The sequence below is a fragment of the Labrus mixtus genome, chromosome 14 (assembly GCF_963584025.1).
Source record: "Labrus mixtus chromosome 14, fLabMix1.1, whole genome shotgun sequence".
Taxonomy (NCBI): domain Eukaryota; kingdom Metazoa; phylum Chordata; class Actinopteri; order Labriformes; family Labridae; genus Labrus; species Labrus mixtus.
Window position 1 is genome coordinate 8,007,754 of NC_083625.1, and position 17,782 is coordinate 8,025,535.

A 17,782-nucleotide genomic window follows, 5' to 3' on the forward strand; every position below is an offset into this window, starting at 1 on the left:
GGCTTTCCACAACGAGCCAACGGGCTTAGATCAGTGATCTCACACTGACAATGACGTCGGACTGACACATTTTTATGGAGGGGGGCTAGAACCGAGCGTTACATGCAGCTAATGCTACAGCTAACAGGAGGACGTAGGAGAAGCCGCGTTTCCGCAGACTTTGAATTTTTGCACATAGATGTGCCTAAACATGCACAGGACACCTGGAAAACACACTAAAGGGCATATAAAACCAGAAAAATCATAATATGAGACCTTTAAAAATCAATTAAACAGCCATTATTCCCGCAAATATTAGCAGTACCATAAACTGTTCGGTCCCTTGTTAACAAGGTGATCTGGCGGAAGAAACTTCCCGTATCATTTCAACCCACATTTGACTCTTCATGAACCAAAATGAGAATCTGGTAATAATGTGAATCTGAACTGCAATTACTCTGTGCAAACAGAATGTCATTTCCTCTCTGTGGAGGACGAGATCTTCCCAGCTTTACTTTTTAGTGATATGTGCGGAGCTGCAGCTCCCACGCCGGGGTCCGCACTGTTCTGAACCTTCATTAAGAAAACTCTCACAACAAGCGCCACCTAATCTCTTCTCCACACCACCACCTACTTCCCACAGCTCTCTCCCATCTCACAACAGCATTAGGACAGTGCTCACTCCTCCTCCTTTTGCATGCCTTGTCATGGAGGATGAATAGTTGCATAACAAACTCACCCCCCCCCACCCCCAGCCTCGATATCCTCCTTTTCTTCCGGTTTTTGTCACCAGGTTCACCCGGCTGATCTTTTGACCGTCACTATCTGTTTAACCTCAGCACATGTTAACCACAGGAAAAATACCCTTATATACTCACAGATGCCGACACAATCTATGGGCTCTATAGATGTGTTTGCCTAGTTATCCATTAAATCATTCACAGGCTCATTAATCAAACCCTACTCCCCATGAAATAGCCATAATAGGCTGTTAAGTGTGTGTCTTTTGTTTGTTTTGTTCTTTTTGGTTTTTCTCAGGGAGTCATAAATGTTTGATATCTATTTATAATTTATCATCTTAACATCTATTTTTGATATTAAGTTGCTAGGCTCCTGTGTGACAGTCTGATTTCGGATTTTACTCTAGCAGTTCTCTTCAAGGATTGAATTGGAACTCATCAACACGGATCCTTTAGTCCTATGCATTTTATCCCCTTTCTTTAATCTCCTGTTTGAAACCAACTGTCCAACGAAGCTGAAGCAAATGTTGGTGACTCGCCCCTTTTCTTTCACGATCAACGGGTTTCTCCTACCTTGTGTACGAGACAGGAATTATGGTTGAAAGATTCACAGGGTGAGTCACAGCCTTTCATTCTCTTAAGTCTTAGCTGTAATTAGAGACCATCAACGAGCCACATGGGAACACCTAATGGATTCAGTGCACCATATGATCAGCATTTAAAGGAGGTGATGGCCTGCAGGATGCCGTAAACAAGGTTTCAGGCTATCGATGCATGAATGCAAAAGCATGTTCTCACCCTTCAGTAGTCATATACGTCCCCCTTTTGTTCGGAAGACCAGCACTTCCTAATATGTAGCTGGAGGTGTTTTGGTCGTGTAGTATGACGAGCATTCCAGTTAAACGAGGGCAGTAAGTGGCTCAGACAAACGAGCGACTTTCATCAAGGAGACTGGGATTTGGTAACTGAGTGAAACTTCTTCTGAAAAGGTGATTTCTTCTTATGTTCTGTAACGTATGTAAGTGAATTATTAAGGTCAGGATAAGAGATATTTATTATGTCAGTAACTTAGACCAGTGGTTCTCAACTGGTGGGTAGGGACCCCAAAGTGGGTCGCAGAGCAGCTTCCATGGGTCCAGAATGTGCATGAAGCCCTTTTAAAACATATTTATTTGTTCAGTGTCCTTGTTCTGTCACATGTTTTCTACCATCTGAGGTCCAAACTGCACATTTTTTTCTTTAAATATCTGACTGATTTAAAAGATCAGAAATGTTGGTCATGAATGTTCATGAAGGAGTTGGTGGTGGGTCCCGAGGCTAGACCAGTTGAGAACCACAGACTTAGACTATGTTGTGATAGTTTGGTGTTGGTAATGAAAGAGATTAAAATGAATACTAAAGCCTCCTATAAGACCTACAAAAGCAAACAAGGCCATGAGCAAGAAGATTTCTTATGAAGTCATTTTTTCATGCTTGTAACCATAGCCACCGGGGGTAGGTGTCAGACAAAGTGAGTTACAGTAACCTGCTGAACCCCCCTCCCCCCAACAAATTGATTCACAGTGAGTGAATTTGTTTGGCTGTTAAAAGAAGGCAGGATGAGACTTTTAATCAGAAAAAACACTACTTACAAATGTACAGAACAAAATCAGCAAAGAGACAAGATTTTCCGCTTTGACCACAGGGGGCACCAAAATCAATGCAGTACATAAGTTCCTCACAGAAGCTTTAAATATTGTAAATTAGCTACATAACTATAAGATGCTGGTTCTTATTTTAACACAAGTCTACGATACATTCCCTTTTGAGCGGGGCATAATTAGTCATTTTTTGTGCTTTAAAATAACCAAACTGCAATCGTTTTGCTGCATAAACCCTGTTTTAGTAGTTATTGCAGTTCTAAAAGTCTTAAATGTTAACTGTTTGCAATCAGGCCTTATTTCAAAATGTCTAATTGGAGGTAACTTATTTATATTTGCTAAATTGATGTCTAACATGAGGTGGCATATTAACAATTGATGCCCAGAAGGCGTCAGACTTATGTAACCTTATGTATCTTTACTGTCATATTGTAAAGCGCATACAGTAGAGCCCCACGCCAAGCTGTCATTTTTGACAAAATTGGAAGTGAGGAGTAGTTAAAGCAGGAAATTGTATAAGTGATCTTGGATTATAAAGCAAGTGTATGTTTTCCCTCAAGTATAAGTACGAACAACAACAGTGTTCTGGTTATAATAATCCAAAAGGTCCACAGGCCTGAAGTAGCTGCAGGGAAGAAGAGGCAGGATCAGCTCACCTGTAGAAGTAGGAGCAGCCTCGCACTGTGTTGTGGCTGAAATATTCCTGGGTTTTCTCATTGCCAAAATCCTCCAGAGGATCAGACCACAGCAGGTCACACATGGGCCCGAACGCCGGCGGCTCCTTGAACCGATCCAACTTGACATAGAGATGCAGAAAATGGAGTTGTTGGAAAAAAAAAACTTCTTCATAAGCACAAACAAAGAAAAAAGATACGACCTACATACATTTATATCAGCGGTTTAAAGGTAAAAACTTACCTTTTTAATGTCGTCTAAGGTGTGTATTTCAGGTGAGAGTCCACCGTGAACACACAGAAACTGTTGGTTCATGAGGGCAGCCAGGGGAAGGCAGTCAAATGAATCCATACACGAGTCGTACACCTGCTCTGAGTACTTGATTTTACCTGACAGAAAACAGCAACGAATCAGAACCTGTTTATTCCTTTCCAAGTACAACGTTCCCTCATTGAATTTTGAATTTACAGCGTCACAAAACACAATCTTGTTTTATAATTTTGATATTCATTCATTTTACCGTTCTATGCAGAGACGTTAACACGACACTTTATGGGCTATGTGATGTGAACAAGATGATTCAGAGACATTGAAAAGGGGAGCAGTTTAAAACTTTGATTTATTAACAGAAGTTTTGTTCATTGTAACATGTTGGATCCCTACTGCTGTAAAGCCCCACAGAGCAAAAAAAGAAACTGCGCATGCACAAGTACTTTGGTTGTGTAGAACATCGGCCAAACACGCCCTCAATGCTGACGCACATGATGATACCAGACCGGTAGATGAGTTTGGAGACAGCTTGGTAGCTCATAGTGATGAGAAGTGAACTTTAATGCAGTTTAGTTTTTTCTGTGGTGAGATCAAATTTAGCTCCACGCTTGCTTCGAAAAACTTAAAGGAGACATATTATGAAAAATCCACTTTTACAGTGTTTGTGAACATATATTTGGGTAACCTGAGTGTCTACTGACCCACAAAATGTGAAATAAACCCATCCAGTCCTTTGTTTGTGGTCTGCATAAGTCTTACAACACAGAGAAAAATGCTCTGTTTCAAATTTGCTCTCCTTGTGATGTCACAGTGGGATTCTGGTAAAAAAAAAAAAAAAAATACCCTTCCCTCCCCTGTTACCTCCACCCATGGACTCCACCCTAGCCATTTTTTCTCTCGCTAGCGAAGAAAGAACAAATTAAAAATATTTTACAAATAACTTTTTCCCTTTTGTGCTGACATAAAGAGTTAATAGTTCTAAGAACGTTGTATAAATTGAATTCTTTTTTTTAAAGATATACATATTCACTTTTTTCCTTTATTTGATAGGACAGTGGATAGATGAGGAAACCAGGGAGAAAGGGGGGGGGATGGCATGCCGGAAAGGAGCCACAGGTTGGACCTGAACCCGGGACGCCCACTTGCAGGACTGAAGCCTCTGTACATGGGGCACGACTTAACCGCCAGGCTATCTGCTCCCAAAAATTAGCATTATTAACCACAAGTGTTACTGACCTGCACATGACAAAGAAAAAGATGAAAAAAATCATAAACGCTTAGTATTACTTACATTCTTGTTTGAAGGTGAAATATTCTGTCAAATGTCTACATTCATGGTTTCCACGAAGTAAAAATAGTGTCTTTGGATAGAGGATTTTCAGTGACCAGAGGTATAAAACACACTGTAAAAAAAAAAAACACAAACAAAAAACAGATTATTACATGTAAAGATCTGCAAAAATATCATCATAACTTCAGTTAAATGAAATGCAGCATGTGAATATTTCTGCACTTGGGTTCCATCATGACACACTTTATGATAATGTGACGATTTTACCTCAATACTGAAGTATCCGCGGTCGACGTAGTCCCCGAGGAACAGGTAGCGCGTTGTGGCTGGTGATCCTCCCACTTCAAACAGCTTCATAAGATCAAAGAATTGCCCGTGGATGTCACCACACACTGGAAAACAACAACAGGACAGCAAACGTTTCAGGGTTATGTTGAATACCTGTTGAAGATCCGTCTCTTTTTTTTGCATGTACCTGACAAAAAACCATCAAGTTTCCTTGATCATTTGGTAATTTTGGCGTCCACCACTCCTCTGTGAAACAGTAACAGCTACATCAGTACAGGTAGACAAAACTCTCAAACCTGTAGTATCTCGTTAATGTAACTGGAATCAGTTGTGAATGTAAAATCGTGATGAATCGATTCAAAGGTGTCGAGATTCACATCGGTACTCTGAAAAATGAATCCCAATAATATCGTGAGCGTCAGCAGCTGTAGAGCAGAGGCGGTAGGTAGGCAGCTGCAGAGCTAGATTTTTAAATTTGAAATCGGAGGTGTGGAAGCATTTTGGCTTCCCCCAAGACAGAAAAATGAAAGAGGTGAGAAGATAACAGACGAGACAAAAACTGTGTGCAAATATTACAAGAAGACAGGAAACAACACAAACAGCACAAGCAACATGATGCAGCATTTAATCAACACCACAAGGAGAAGCTCCAATCACTTCCCCTGGTTGAGAGAAAAAAAAAACATTAAGAGGCCAAACCACACCGACAAGCGGGTTTGCAATTCCTAAAGGAATCTCTTTCAGTCATAATTTGTGTACAGTCTCATTTTTGTAAAATAAATCATGAGAGAATCGTATCAAGAACCCAGTATCGTGTATCGTATCGAGAGTCGAGTGAATCGTTACACTCCTAGTTATGATATGAAGCTTCATCAGGAGAGCAGGAGATCCCATTGCCCCTTTTTTATATGTTCTTGAGGTTCTAACAAAGAAAACTACAGAGAGCAAAGAGAGAATGATCAGAACAGAGGTGTACACTTTGTGTCAGAAGTGCGTGTCTTTGCTTTATAAATAGAGAGGCAGGCCAGCCGGAAGCAGAACAGAGCGTGTGTTCATAATTGTATCTCAACAGCCTCAGACCTTCATCTGCGATAAAGTTGATACAGCTTATTGTTTTATGGTTGAAGCTGCTACTGTGAAGATATGAAAGTAATAAACTTACAGTGGCTGTCATCTATAATTCATTCTACATTAGACTTCATTATTGATGTTACGTAACCATAAGACACGGCCATAAATGAAATAGCTGTACTTTGAAGACAGGAAACAACAGATTGCACTGCATCTTTATTCTGTTCATTTTTAGTAATCATTAAGGTTTATTGTGCTGCAGTGATGAATCGATTAGTTGTCAATTACCACATCAGTCGTTAATTACTTTGATAATCTGTTGACAGGCCTGAATATTTTTTAGTGTCCTCACTCCACCATGAAAGTAAAATGCCATTAAACTTTAAATAGAAATCCATCATAATGTGACGCCCAGCCCCTTTAACTACCCTGCTGTTGGCACACATTATGACAAATATAGTGTCATTTAGAATCCCCTGTTAGTGCTGAAACAGCGAAACATAACGATCAACTATAGCATATGATCAAGAAAGTCAGAATAATGCTGGTATGTGGGACGTAAAGTAGGTCTGCAATGCTGTCTTACAAAGCAAGTTCAAATTTGTTTATTTATATTTTCTACACAGTTAAATATTGCTTCTGCTGTAAATTTTCAATTTTCCATCTTTGCTGTGCACAAGTTTTGTTTTAAAATAATCAAAATCCCATCTCGTATTGACGCCTGTTTCTAATTAAGACAGGGTCAGTTTATAAAGTATATAACAGACTGGGTTGTTAATAGAAGCTTTAGGGTTAATATCTTTGGGTTATGATGAAAATGAGATATTTAAAGACCTTAATCATAATAAATAATAATAATAATAATAATAATAATAAAGGCTTTGGTACAGACTGATCGACATGATCACTGATCAAGTATTCTGTAGTTTTATAGACCAAACAAATAATCGATAATAATAATAATAATCTACAGATTCAACCAAACTCAAAAGAAGCAATGCTTTTAAAAACGCTCCTCAAACACACTTCAAAGATTCTACATAACATGACTGCACGATTATACATTTAATCTACGATCACAGTCCTACAGGCAGCATTAAAACACATTTCAATGAGACATGTTCTGTTAACATTTAGTTTCCCCCAGGCGTGAGAGTTGGCTTGTTGAGTTCCCTTACAAAGTGTTGGATACAAAATGATACACATTGTTTATGAATCATAATAATAATTGTGGAGATTTTGCTTTGACTAACATTACACTTGATGCTATGCAATGCTACTACTGTGCTGCTGTTGTTTCACATTTCACATGAAACCAGCTGATGTTTTTGATCACTTACAGTATTGAATTGTTGTGTTAACTAACGCTGTATTTTTGGCAGTGTATGGAAGCCGATATTTATTCTGATACCAGAGTAACTCTAAGTGTCTCCTGTCCTCAGGCTGTCTTCATATTTAGATAACTTTATGGTCTTTGGCTGAAAGGTCTCTGTCCTCACAGAGAGAGTAGAAGCGCTCACCTCAAAGAGGTAGAAAAAAGCTTGAGCCCCGAGGGAGACGCTTACTTTTTTTTTTCGCAGTGAACACTATGGCTCTGGAGTGCAAACCTACATCTCATTTCCTCACTGCCTTCAATTTTTCATTATCATCTTCCTCTGTCTCCTTCTCTCCTACTCATCCTCCATCTCCTCTCTCTTTTCTATCTCCCCTATCAGCTCCACAGTGGCCTTCGCCCACTCAAAGCTTAGAGCAATGTGAGTAGGAGACTGCTTGTGTGACTAAAGCAATCAAACACACACACACACACACACACACATGTTCACGCACACACAAACACCCGTGGAACACATCCATGCAAGTAAAGACCCACAACTGCCTCATAATATATGACTACACGCACACAAACACACACGCACACAGCTGCAGAGACATTTGAACATAACTCAAGCTTACAAAGATGTAAAACAGACCTCCACTCTCACAAATGCCCGTACACAATGCTCGGTTCATCATCCATATTTCATGCTTGATACATACAGCCTCCATTTTACTGACGCCAGTCAAGATGAGCAGCCTGAGACCTCGCTGAAGTCAAAGTGCATTTCATCCGTGAGTCACCTTTTCTTCAGTTTAACATTACACTTGCTTTCAACAAAGACAATTGAATGTATAATTGATGTCACACGGTTTAATGTGAAGCTGAATGGACACAAGAGCACACAAGTATACAGAGATATGAATTTAAATGATTTAAACGCACTCAATCTAGTCAACCACTTGATTGGGCATGGTTACAATCGTCTAGCACAAAGTACTGCACATATTTCAAATGGCTTTTTAAGAGGCAGATTTGCCCTTTACTGGATAGCAGCGGCTGTAAAAAAAAAAAAAAAACAGAGAAGAAACATCGGAGAGAAAACGAGGGGGCGTAGAGGAAAGGTCTATATCAGGGATCAAAGCATTATGGCCATATGGTACGCAGCCTTAAAGCTCCTGTGAGGAGTTTTTTTTACCCGGTAATGAAACGCACTTCAATAAATATTGATGCCTCCTGTATGACCTACCAAAGCAAACCTGACCATCAGCATGAAGATTGATCATTTCTATACGGTTGTTTTTATTGTGTGTATCTTATCTGCAGCGGTGTAGGCGTGTGTAGTGAGTTCCTGCACGCTGCTACAACAGTCTTTTCCAGAGAAGACATTCACAGTGACTGATATACTTTTAAATGGATGCACACATAATGATTTAATCTGAAAGAAACATTACTTTTGCATGCAGGACATGATCAGCAAAGACAGAGAACCCACTGCTTTGGGGAACCAATATCATCGCAACCCAAAAGTTCCTCACAGGAGCTGAACGTTTTGTTAAATGTTGTTCTGAAACTCAGGCAACTATGCAAAATACCCTGAATAGCCTCAAAATAAGTGATCCATGCACATTTAAACTGGGCTATGCAAAAATACCACAATATATTAACCACAGAAAAATGGTGAACTTTGTGGGTCTGCCACAGAGACGGTATAGCACAATTTGCTTTGCTACAACCAGGGATGTCTAGCTAACAGCGAAAAAAATGTTACTTTACGTATTCGCAAATGCTGGTTAAAAAATGAATGTCGCTCCGTCACCTTGGCGGATACAGCATGGCCGTTATGTCAGCTTGGCTTTTTGTTTTCTTCTTGTTCTTAGGTAAGGATTACTTCAGTGTTCATTATTATTATTGTCCTCAAGGTTTTTTAAAGACAGCCGAAATATCATCAGAGGTCCCTCATTCCCATAACACAAATGGACAAGGTAACTTAATAGTAGTGAGAATACTGAGGTAAACAGTTTAATGTTAAAATCAGCGTCTCTTTCACCCTCCTTAGCAGATACAAGAAGAGCGATGTCAAACAAAATCTTCTCTTTTTGGATTTTTTTCTACTGGATGTTATTTCATTTTTCCTTTGCGGGATCACCTTAATTCATATTTTTTTGGGGTTGCATAGAGTACTACAACTTCCGAATAAATAAACAGTTTTCCAACTTGACTACAGTTACCTAAGTCACATGTTACTGTTGTTTAACTGATGCTTTCACGCGGATGAGCTACATTTGTTGATCAGGATGACTTTGACCAAGAAGGAGGTTGATTTACTTTTGACTTAATAAACAAGACTCAATAAGATCGCTACGTCTTTATTCCTTTATTACTCAAAAGGTTTTATCCACATAGACTTGTGATTTAGTCCTTTGTAAAGGACATGATGAAGACAGATAGCCTCCAGTTTGTAGGAAATATTAGCCTCTATGACAAGATAATGATGAGTATACCAGAAACTGACGTTTCCCTGCAAAAAGAATTTACATACCGCTCGAGTCTTTGTTTTATCTTCGCCTGTGCCCTCAGTTACCTTGTTTATTTTTGTACTACAACTACAAACAGCAGCACTGTCAGTCCACATCCTCTCGCTCTCTCTGAAGTCTTACAAGTCTTCTTCCACTCTCATAGCCTCTTTTCAAGACTATACAGAAATATTACCTTAAACATGATCGTCATGCAAGTCATAAAACTGCTCCGGGCTTTCATGTCTGATTAACTGGACAGAAAGAATTGTGATTACTTACCTCTTTCATCGGGACATTTCTTAAGTTGTCCAAAACCTTCTTTTTATTAGATTTATTTTGGGGCTATTTAACCTTTATTTGACAGACAGGACAGTGAATAGAGAAAGAATCAGGGAGAGAGTGGGGGAATGACATGCGGAATGGAGGCTAAAGGCCGGATTTGAACCTGGGCCGGCCACAACATCCTCTATACATGGGGCGTGCAAACCTAACCACTTGAAACCCAAAATGTTGGTTTATCACTAAATAACCTTAATCTAGTCACATTTTGTTAGCTACTAGCTCATTTAGCGTAGCCTCTTAGTCGTGTATTATTATCATAATCATCATGTGAAAGGATACATATGTCAACGGACAACATTGGGGATGATTGGAATTTACACGATCAATTAAAAGCTTGTTAGAAGTTACTTTGTCTACTGGTGGGCCGAACAACTGTCTTCAAATTATCCTATTAGGTACGTGATCACCTTCATATGTATCAAGCAAGCAATTGGAGCTGCATTAGGTCGCCCCTCGGTTTGCCGGACAAACTGCAAACCAACTGGTGTTGCAGCGGGCAAGCAAACTGGTTCAAATATAACTGATTCTACCTGACCTATAAATCCTCTTCATTTTCTAAAAAGCTCCACGGGCAGAAACGGAGTAAGACCAGCATACATTTTGGAGATGCTTTTGAAAAGAGAGGACAGAAGACCAATTCCAGAGCTGGCTAAACACTGAAGCTTCCGTGTCTATGACATCTATTCAGGTTAAAAAAAATGTAAGTTGGTTGATCAGAAGAGATACTGACTCACAATGCAATATGAATTGAAATTTTGCAATAGCTTCCTGGTCTAGCACACTTTTTAATTGCTCTAATTATTGTCTAATAAAAATGTGTCCTCAGACATTTGGTCTGTGCCTGTTGATGAAGCCTTTTGGAAATGTAAAATAAACTGAGATGTTAAAAAGCATTTGAAGATTAATTTGGAGTGTCACCTAGAACACGTTGTTGTGGTGTCCTGCTGGCTGAGTTATAAATTAAAAAGGCTCCCTACATTTTTTTTTTCCACTCTTTCTACTTTTAACTTTAACAGAAAGCCAAACAGAAGTACAACCAAACTGTTACAAAATGTCACTTTTCAAGACTCTCCTACCTCATTGATTTTAATGGGGTGATGGAAATATCTGAAACACCTCTCAGTGTTATGCAATACTTTAAGCAGCCTCGAAAACAAGCTCCCAAATGACAGTGAGTTAGGCGTGCACGATATGAGAAAAATATTCAATGAGCAATAACATTGTTCAGTATTATGCCGCCGATATGAAGTGCAATAAAAGACAAACAGATATGACGGAGCACATAACAGCAATTGGTCACACTCGCTATGTCTCTCTGCTGATCTTCATTTTTTTACACAATACAACTTGTGTTAGCAAATCCCAAAAAAACAAAAAATTTTCACCACTAAATTGGCACTAATTGATGTTATGGTATGGAGGCTGTCGTTGGATCGAGAAGCGGGGGATCACCCTGGACCAGTCAATCACAGGGCTGACATACAGAGACACACTACCAGGCACATTCACACTCACACCTACGGGCAATTTTTGAGTCACCAATAAGGAGGAAGCCGGAGTACTCAGAGGGAACCCACGCATGCACATGGAGAACATGCAAACTCCACACAGAAAGGCCCCGGCCGAGGCTTCAAAGCCAGTAACCTTCTTGCTTTGAGGTGACAGAGCTTACCACTGCACCACTGTGCAGACCCTCCATCCAATGTGTGAGGTGGGGACATGCTGAGTGAGAAAGCATTGCTTGGTTTTTTTTTTTTTAAAGTAAGTCCCTCATTTCTCACTTTGTGGATGAATTTGTTATAAATGCTCATGTTGCGATAACAATTAAATTGGGATTAATTATGCAGCTCTACAGTGACTTGAATTAACATCCCTTCAAAACAGTTTAAGATTTGCTACAGGGCTGCTGTTTAATTCAGTCGATCTGTAACTACATGCAGTATAGTACTAACTCTTAAATCTATAAAAAAAAAAACTATATGTTGAAAAAAGTGATGAAAAAAGAACTTTAACTCAGCGAGTCTTTAGAATTACAAAGTGTGATGTTTTTGCAGATGGCTGTGAGCCTAGCAGGACAAGCTCCAGGTAAATTCCAGCAAAACTACCTGTGACTGGTGCCTCGATGTCCAGTATAGTTTTCTCCTGACGCAGGATCGATGCTCCCTCGTTAATGATTCGAAGTGCCACGGCTTCCTCCACACGGCCCTCCTTGGTGAGGTGAGCCTTCAGGAGATCCACTCGAGGTTTCCCTTCACAGTCGAACACTTCCTTCATGGTAAGGCGGTGGCTCAGGGGGAAGGGGACAGCTGAGGACAGAGCACAGGCACGTGGTGACATTTAGAAAGGGGACATTGCGGTAACTATGGCTACTGTTTATGACAACAAGAATACAATTTGTGCCTCCTGTTGTTTTTTTTGTTTTGTTTTTTCACTGTGAGAGCATGGTGGCAAAATCTGCACAGAAATTATGCAGGAAAGAAATTCATGGAGAAATCCTATTTGCAAAGCACAATCTGTGTTTTTCCTGAAGCATTAATGTGCTGCTGCTTCTTCCATCTTGTCGACTTGCAGTATTTACATCTTTTGCATGAAAACCATATTTAACATTAGAGGCCCGACCCATTAATTGGCCAGCCGATAATATCCTGTCACAGTCACGTTCCAGTTGAGTGACCATCTTGTCTTCATTACAAATCTTTTCTACAACTGTTTGATAACTGCATTTGAGTGATCAACACAATAAATGTGTATCTAATATCAAATTTTTTATCTCCCCAATATCGGCCCCAAAAATCCCATATCGGTCAGGCCCTATTAAACATGGCTTTGCTTGATATGCAAGGACCTAATAGATAACATTTCCTTCATTTAAAGTATCGCAAATATAGTGGCAATTTAGCAAATATACTGTATAATGTTTTTATTAAAATGAAACAGAAATGCAATTTTTTACTAAATACTGCACAATTATTTACAAGACTTAAATGGCTATTGTATCTCTAAGCTTGTTTTCTCTACTTTGTACGTTTATAAATTGCAGCAGGTTCGATCAACATGTTGGATAAGAAAAGGTTATTACAGTACAGATGTGTCGTGTCATGATAAGTATCTTCTTAGTGCAGGATAAAACCCCCAGCTAACATTCTAGGCACTCGATTCATCCAGCGCTCTCTCTGGACTGCTAAAGCCTATGGCCATTAAAATGCACCAGTCACCTACCCAATAGACTGCCTGTGAAACGGTGAGTCCAACCACAGATCATTACTTCAGTGGCAGCAAAGGTTATTCATTAGATCTTGTACGGATCTGTCTGTGCTGTGTGAGTACCGGCTTTCAGGTCCCATGCATGGACGTTAATCTACAGATCATCTGGCTTAACACAGGAAAGTCTTTCAAGTGTCGGAGCTATAAATAATTCAGATGAAAAGGAAAGTTGCAAGTCCTCAAATGTATTTGAAGAGTTGGCGACAAGCACACGCATACACAGGTTGAAAATAGCAGATCACATTTCCCATTGTTACAGTAGCATTTTTGTGCACCTGTACCTTTAAAGTCACATCTGTTACAGTGTACTACACTACTCTGAGACTCGAGCTGTATCCAAAATCCCTCGACAAAGTCCACTCCAGAGTGACTCTCCAGTTTGCAGTGGTGTGTGACTGTTCAGTTAGACATATTATACCCTATATGATGGACTCAAAGGCTCCCACAATATGAAGATGACACAGCATAAATTAAGGCAAGGTGAAAATTAGCTGAGTAATGTATAACTCTCTACACAGTGAGTAGGTAGTAGTGAACAGCTGAGTTCTTTGGGACTCAAGTAGTGTTGTAGTCAAGACCACACTAACCGAGACCAAGACTGGAGTGCTGAGACATTTAGGAATCAAGACCGAGTCAAGACCAAGAACAAGACCAAGACCAAGGCAGGGCAAGACTGAGACCATAAACATCACTGAAAAATCATCTTGTGTGCAGAAGGAGTGTCATTGACTTAAAATGTAACACCTGGAAGGTTGCGGGCGTAACCAGTGAATAAACATGAAATTATGAATGAAGTAAAGTTAACTGTTCTTTTCCTTCTTTTCAGAGGTGGTCTTGACCGCACTTGATTTAAAATCTGGAGTCCTCCCAGATCGGGTCCAAGACAAGACCGAGTAAAAATGCTTTTCGACTCTGAGATGAGACCTTCAAAACGTGGTCTGGAGAACAGTTTTGATACCAAGGCCGATTTCGAGTACTACAACACTAAACTCAAGAATCACTTAGTTTCTGATACACGACAACAATGTTGTTTGAGCCTTGAGCGTCAGGTGAATACTAGGTTTAGCTAAAATACTGTATACGTATAGGCACATGATTGACCCCTCTTTAGCGACCTGTACTTGGAAGAACTGCAATCACTGCAATACCCAGCTGTGACTAACTTTTTGAAAACTTTGAGGAGCAGTGTGTGGACCCAAGACAAAGCGTATTCTTTGTCCTCAGATTTAGATAGATGAAAAGGACTTCCCAGTAAAGTATGGCAATGAGCCCAGTAACATAGCATTGTATGGGTTGGACTACTCTGAGTGGACAAATCACGTAGCTCTCCTTTATGACCTCATGGGTTTTTGTCTAAATGTGTTATGGTTCTGCTTTCAAAGGGCTATTACTTTCCAAAGCTTATGTAACTTTTTATTATCTCTATGTTGTAAGAACACTTAACATTTTAAAAAGTACATGGTAGCTGGCCTACTTTGTTACCGACCTATATTAAATAGCAATTTTTGCACAAATACATTTCCTTACTTTTGATCAAATGTATTTGAAATAACAGGGCTTTGACTAGTGGGGAAATACTCTAGTATTCTTTCCATCCATAATACAAAGTGTTAGCAGTAGTACATTTTGAAGTTGCCAGATGTCACAGCAAACAGGGCCACTGAGATGACAAAGGCAGAGTCACAAAGCTCTGGCTTATGGCGAACATGGTCAACATGCTTTTTAATAATGAACGCTTGACTAGAGGAATCTCAAAGTCGCTGCTCCTGGGATAATGAGGCGAGCCCCGGCAAGTGGATTTAATGGGACTCAAATTTTTCACAGCATGCAGTGTGTATCTGTGATGGCGATGGGTGCTTTTTACACTTTACCAGTTAGTACAAACTCAGCACAGTCATCACTCAAGTGTCTCGAGTTTTTGGTTTGGTTAATGTCATTGTGCACTGATGAATTTCCAACGCTTTGTCTTTGATTCTTGGCATTCAAACAGACTGTACAGGGACTGACGTTGACTCTACTTTGTAGTATACCTTTAAAATGCAGGAGTGAAATACCTTCATACATCTTTGGGGGGGGGGGGGGTGAATAGAAATGTGATGTTCTGTCACATTGATGTGTAACGAACCCCTTTAAACAATCAGAACTGGAGGGCTTTTGACGCCATACCTTATTGTACATGTTGTTATTTCCATTAATGACAAAGAAAAGGTAAATGATTAATTATTAATGATTTTTTTTTTTTAAATGCTGGCTTTTTTTAAATGTAAATTGAATTGAAATGTAGTCACATGAGGATTCTTTTCAAAGGAAATGACACTTAGCTTTTATAGGCAGAATGGAGCAACAAAAGATTTATCTCACTGCTCACTATCACAAAGAAATCAGAAAAAAAGCAACCCAGATCCTTTTACACACCATCCCAAAACAACACACTTCACAAACAACACGCATATGTCGACAGAACCACTCTGATTTAGATGTACTGCGAGATGAAATGAGATGAAAAGCTGACTTCTGCTCAGCACCCGAGCGGAGTTGAACTATGAAATACTGTATGTTGCCGGGCAACAGCAGCAGCAGCAGCAGCTGACTGTTGGAGTACAGCCAGTACCGCCACAGAATACTGCAATTTGCATCAGAGGTTCACATAGATGCTGTTGGAAAATGCTCATAAATATAGACTCATGTCAAATTATCACATTATGTTGTGCAGACTGTACTGTACACACAACCCATAGCCCTCCATTCTGCAGTCTTAAAAAAAAAACAACGTGTGTGGCGTTTGTGGTTTGTGTTGCTAATGAGCAACCCCTGGGAAAGCTGGATGGTATCATCTGACTGATCAACGACAGAGTGCGCATTTCTGAGACGTGCAAATAACATACAGAGAAGAAGAGTCAAGCTGAGAACATCCACTGCTATTTACACGTAAAGATAAAGATGATCTATTCTTCATAAAGCAATGACTGCTCCACTGTGACAATTAATACATTATTAATGTTAACATCAGTGTTGTTGGAATCATTTTGCATATTTTGCAACTGGAAGCGAGAGTCAATATTTTAGCCTTTTGCAGGACGTGTTGATTTTTTATAGCTGACACATTATGTATCATTGCAATGCTTCTCATATTGTTGCATAATATGGTGGGAGTTACGGCTCTTTCAAGGGAGACGGATCCTTTGGCTCTTTCCCAGAGAAGTCAAAAAAAAAAAAAAAAAAAAACATTCATCATGACTTTGTTTTTATTCTTGTGGTTAATAACCAGCTTAGAGTTGCCGCGGGACTCGAGAGGACATGGAGTGAAATTTGGGGCTAAAAGTTAAACAAAGATATTTTTAATTTGAACTTATTTGTACTTTTTTTTTGACCATATGCATTATATAAATAGATTTCTGTAGCTTCAAAAGATTGATAACACTGTTACAGAGTCACAACCAGCAGTCCTTAAATACAAAGACTGTGCTGGTCTGAAATCATAAATGTGAAGAACGTGCTTTTGCAAGGCGCTGTTATTAAAGTAAGACATTTCACAAAGTGTGCAATAGGCCCTCCTCCCTGAAATAACTGACCTGAATATGCCGCTTGATGCCCACAGCACAGTGGTGACAGAGCTGTGGAAAACAAATTGCACAGGCCAGCAGTTATTGTATCTCTTAAGAAATGTTCTGTCAGCTTTAAACATGTAAGAGAAAACAAAAACTGGATGAGGTCTAACTTAGAGGTACTGAATGTGTGCAGGGATAAAAATAACCCGGAGTAGCTTGTAGTAGCGGTGCTCTGTAGTTTGCTACACGCACACGCATCAATATCACCTTTTTTTAAAGCTTACTTTGATCACCTTTCTTCAAGCTTTAGCATGTTGGGTTTTAGAAAAGGGGAGTATTAGAAGTGACAACGGGAGTTTTAAATTGTTAGTAAAGGCATAACTCACTGTTTTAGAGACAGAATCTGATCGATAGTGGTTTTGATGGATAGGGAAACAATTACCCATTTTGATCGGTCAAACTGATCAAGTCAATCAGTCTTTATTTGTATAGCACCAATTCTTTTCTTTTTTCTTATTCTTATTTTTGGGTGTTTTGGGCATTTATTGTAGAGACTGGACAGTGGATAGAGTCTGAAATCAGGGAGAGAGAGAGTTGGGAATGGCATGCAGGAAAGGAGCCACAGGTCAGATTTGAACCTGGGCCGCCCGCTTGAAGGACTGCAGCCTCCATACATGGGGCGCCCGCACTAACCACTGTGCCACAAGCGCCCAGTAGTGTCCCAATTCTTAACAGATGTTACCTAGAGACACTATACAAAAGGAGCAGGTCCATATGCCTTGTTATTTTATATATTTTGATTACATTATTAGTTACTAAGACCCAGCATTAATCCACCAT

The 17,782-nt window shown here is 39.7% G+C and overlaps 1 protein-coding gene across 1 annotated transcript in view; it reads right to left on the bottom strand.

Moving 5' to 3' along the window:
- The window catches only part of ppp3ca (protein phosphatase 3, catalytic subunit, alpha isozyme), a 39,984-nt gene that overhangs the window by 19,826 nt on the left and 2,376 nt on the right, over positions 1-17,782 (bottom strand). The window contains exons 2-6 of the mRNA XM_061054822.1: positions 12,236-12,436; positions 4,863-4,987; positions 4,596-4,707; positions 3,278-3,423; positions 3,016-3,155 (exon numbers count right to left, since the gene is read on the bottom strand). Of these exons, the coding sequence (XP_060910805.1) occupies positions 3,016-3,155; positions 3,278-3,423; positions 4,596-4,707; positions 4,863-4,987; positions 12,236-12,436 (724 nt within the window). The remainder of the gene's footprint in view (positions 1-3,015; positions 3,156-3,277; positions 3,424-4,595; positions 4,708-4,862; positions 4,988-12,235; positions 12,437-17,782) is intronic.